This window comes from Chlamydomonas reinhardtii (assembly GCF_000002595.2).
Source record: "Chlamydomonas reinhardtii strain CC-503 cw92 mt+ unplaced genomic scaffold scaffold_43, whole genome shotgun sequence".
NCBI classification, from domain to species: domain Eukaryota; kingdom Viridiplantae; phylum Chlorophyta; class Chlorophyceae; order Chlamydomonadales; family Chlamydomonadaceae; genus Chlamydomonas; species Chlamydomonas reinhardtii.
Window position 1 is genome coordinate 17,255 of NW_025061556.1, and position 3,720 is coordinate 20,974.

Consider the following 3,720-nt stretch of genomic DNA (forward strand, 5'->3'; position numbering starts at 1 on the left):
TGGGTGGGTGGGTGGAATGGGTGGAATGCGTCGGGGCATCAGACGGGACCCCTCATGAGCTTGCCTTGCTGACTGCTGGGTACACACCATCAACGTACAGGGATCTGGAGTAAACGGACGCGGCGGCCACTACTCGTGTTGGTAGGTGTCGACAGCTGGCAGCATAGCTGGCTGCGCCTGCGTTGTGTCGCTGCTGTTGTGGCTGTTGCAATGGGTTTACGGCATGAACGGAGTTTGAATCCCTGTTGTTAGTTGTTGAGTCCTTTCGTTTGGAGTCCCGCCGGAGTGCTGCATCATCACAAGGCATGGCCCGGCGGCCCGGTTCATTCACGCCCCAGCGCTGTAAGTGTGTAGTAATACGCTGTTGCGCTTTTGGAGCGGCAGGCATGCATGCAATTCAGGTGTTTATTTTCGAGAGTGTGCGGTTGGGGCTAGGCAGGGTTGGGGCTGGGCGGGGTTGGGGCCTCGTTGTGGGGGTTGGGGGGTGGTGGTGGGGGGGGGGGGACATCGGCCAAGCGCGGTAGCGACACAGCACTGCCGGCACCGGTACCGGGTGCGGTGCGGGACAGCGCCTGCCCCGGGGTTCCCTGCTGCAGCCGGGCCCCCCTCCACTTTCCTAGGTATGTGCCCGAACCCAGTAAGTCCCTAAGGGCTGCTAAGGGGAGGGGGCGGGCACACGTACGCTGACGCAGCACGCGAGCTCGTGCAAGGTGGCTAGCTCGCTGCTCGGCGGCCAGAAGTGGGGGAAGAGGGGGGAGAGCTGCCGGGGGGGGGGGGGGGGCGTGCGGGTTGGTGGGGGGCAATACTGCCGGCGGCTCTGCGTGCCGGGCATGCGTGTCACCAATAGCGGCGTGGCGTAAGGCGGCTGCAGCAGCAGGGTCGGTTTTGTCGATGTGTGGGGGCGCGAGCGCGCCGGCGCTTCTCTCAGTCATGACGCGCGACGCCAACGCCATCCTCTGGACTTTCAGGATGCTGGCGAGGCGCTCCTTGAAGCTGCTGAAATTGCGGGGCCACTTGATGCGGACAATCCATGGCTGCTTTCGGACGTGATCGGATGTGATCTTGCGCGAGTTATGGCAGGTCGGGTCGGCACGGTTTATGCACGGTTCGTGCGCGGTCCAATAGCACGTGTGGCCCACGCTTGCCACTATCGTATCGCTGTCAGGGCTCACACAGCCGAACCAATGCCTGGGGGCGTTGAAACTCACCGATGATTAATCCGTGTTGCAAAACATCTCCCCCCTTTGCGGCCCTGTTCACGGCCTGCACCCCGCTGACTTGCCCGCTGATCGCCCTGGATCGCCAAACCGTGCACACCCGCCTGCACATCCGCATGCAGGAGGAAAACACCGCCATGTTCACGGCCAATCGCGGCGGCTGGTCTGCTCGCGGGGGGCCCACGCCGTGCACACCGCGTGCACATCCGCATGCAAGAGGAGTGCGACCCCTATCGACCCCGGTTTGCACTGGAATAACCTAAAACATTTGCCTTCACTAGCATGCGTGCCTACGAAATCGGTAGGAAGTCTTCCCGCTACAAATAGGGTTCGGACCGGGCGCGGTTCAAGGCTGCTGGCTGTCTTACTCGGCACTCTATAGCATCCTTTGATCTGTTCGTCCGTGGACTCGGCAACGCATTAAGGTAAGCAGGCAGAAGCAAACGGAATCGGGGGCTCTCCTTCTGCTTATCGCCTGCGCCATGCACTGCTGCACCGCGCATGCTAAGGTAGTATTTCTGGTGTGCGATATAACGCCGCGTGTGACGCACGAGGGCCCAGCATATGCGGTCCACCAGGTCCGCACCTCGATTCTGCGACGCTTCGCGCCTCGCACCCTAAGGGATACATACCACGAAAACCGAATGCACAAACAAACTAAATGCGCGTTTATAGCTGGTCACACAGCGTGGCACGCTCGAAGAGGCGCCCTTCAGTGCGACGGCGTGTCGATGGGCACAAGGGGCGCGCGGGCCTAGGGGCCCTCATCATGTAGCCCCAGTGGCGGCTGCAAGGTCCACAGCATGGGGGGATGGGGGATGGGGCTAGGGGGGCTCACATCGCGACAGCTCCGCTCGCGGCCGGGCCGGGCCTTGGGGCACTGCGTGTACTGCCGTGTTGCGGACAGCGCGGTCTGTCATCTGCCAGCGAGTCCTTTTACTTCCTGTAAGGACGACGCAGCACAACACGGGATGTCAGGAGGCTTGGGGGTTGGGGGGTTGGGGGGAGGATTGGGCGCCTGCTTCTGATTGTGTCAGTAATCGGTGTGTGTTGTCGCCCCAACCCCCGCCTCCTGATCCTTGCACCCCAACCCGCCCTCCCCACACACACTCCCTGACATACACAGGCACACGGACACGCGCCCCATCCAGCCGGCACACAAGTGGTCTAACCAGACCACCAGACCAGACCCCACACCATGCCGCAGCCCGGACCGCCCTCCGCCTCCGGGCCGGGCGCCAGTGCAGGCGGCGCCGCATTTGCCGCCGCCGCCGCCGCCGCCGCCCCAGTTGTTGAGGACGACATTGGCGGCGCCTCCTCCTCCTCCTACGCCGCCTCCCCCGCCGTCGTCCGGCCGCCCACCTTTTCCGACTTCATGCCCTCCCTGGGCGGCGCGGGTGGCATCGTCGCCGCCGCCGCCGCCCTGACCTCGCACGAACCGACAACAGGCGCGGAGGCAGCAGCAGCAGCCGACTCCTTCTCCTACTCCTACTCCTCCATCGCCGCCGCCGGTGCCTCCCCCGTGCCCCTCAGCGGCCCGGCCCCCCAGCCGCGCGGCTCCTCGCCTCCGCACCTGCACCCCTCGCACCCGCACGCCCGCACGCCCTCTGCTGGGCAGAGCCGCCTGGGCCGCTCTACCTCCCCGCACTCCCTGCAACCCCACCAACAGCAGCAGCAGCAGCAGCAGCAGCAGCAGCAGCAGCAGCAGCCGATCTCGATTGAAGCCGGCGTCAACGGCAACGGCAAAGGCAACATCGGCGGCGGCGGCGCGGGCGTGGATCTACAGCCGCCGGCTTCCGGCATTGGTGCGGCCGGCGGCGGCGGCGGCGGCGGCGGCGCAGTTGGTGTTAGCCCCACCTCCGCCACCAGCACCAGCACCACCACCACCACTGTCACCACCACCGTCGTCACCGCCTCAGGCAGCAGCCCCGGCCCCGGCCCCGGCCCCAGCCCGTTCTTCGTGCCCTCTGCCTTTGAGGCGGCGCCCGCCAAAGCGCTGCTGCTGCAGGCCCATCTGGAGATGCTGGCGGGCGGCGGCGACGGCGGCGGCGGCGGCAGCTCCGTTTACGCGCCCATGCCGCCGGATGCAATCATGGCGGCGGCAGCGGCGGCGGCGGCGGCGGCGGCGGCGGCGGCGGCGGGTGGGGACGGCGTGTCCGCCTTTCCCGGCCCAGTGCCCTACCCGCCCTACCCGGCCCTGCCCCCGCACCTGCACCCCCAACCCCACCCCCACCAGGGCGGCGGCGGCGGCGGCGGCGGCGGAGCAGGAGCCGCCAATTACGAGTACGGCACCGAAGGCGGCAATGGCGGCGGCGGCGGCGGCGGCGGGATGCTGGGGTCTGGCCTGGCTTCTGCGTCTGCGTCTGCGGGGTCTCTGCTGCTGGCGGGTCCGGGCTCGCTGTGTGCGGGGCTGCCGCGATATGTGCGGCACCCGCCCGTGGAGGCGGTGGTGTTCGGGTGGGTGTGTGGGTTTGGGTGGGTGTGGCGGGGCGTGGGGAATACG

General features: G+C 67.0%; 2 protein-coding genes across 2 annotated transcripts in view; both read left to right on the plus strand.

Annotated features, from left to right (window-relative positions):
• The window catches only part of CHLRE_43g760597v5 (uncharacterized protein), a 4,327-nt gene extending 3,969 nt beyond the window's left edge, over positions 1-358 (plus strand). Inside the window, exon 4 of the mRNA XM_043073051.1 lies at positions 101-358. Coding sequence (XP_042914023.1) covers positions 101-145 — 45 coding nt within the window. The 3' untranslated portion in view covers positions 146-358. The remainder of the gene's footprint in view (positions 1-100) is intronic.
• Positions 359-1,511: 1,153 nt separating this feature from the next.
• Positions 1,512-3,672, plus strand: CHLRE_43g760647v5 (uncharacterized protein; the record flags this gene model as incomplete). Its single annotated transcript, XM_043073052.1, has 2 exons — positions 1,512-1,642; positions 2,344-3,672. A coding segment is annotated over exon 2 (1,257 nt), but the record flags the coding sequence as incomplete, so codon positions are not given.
• Positions 3,673-3,720: the final 48 nt, after the last annotated feature.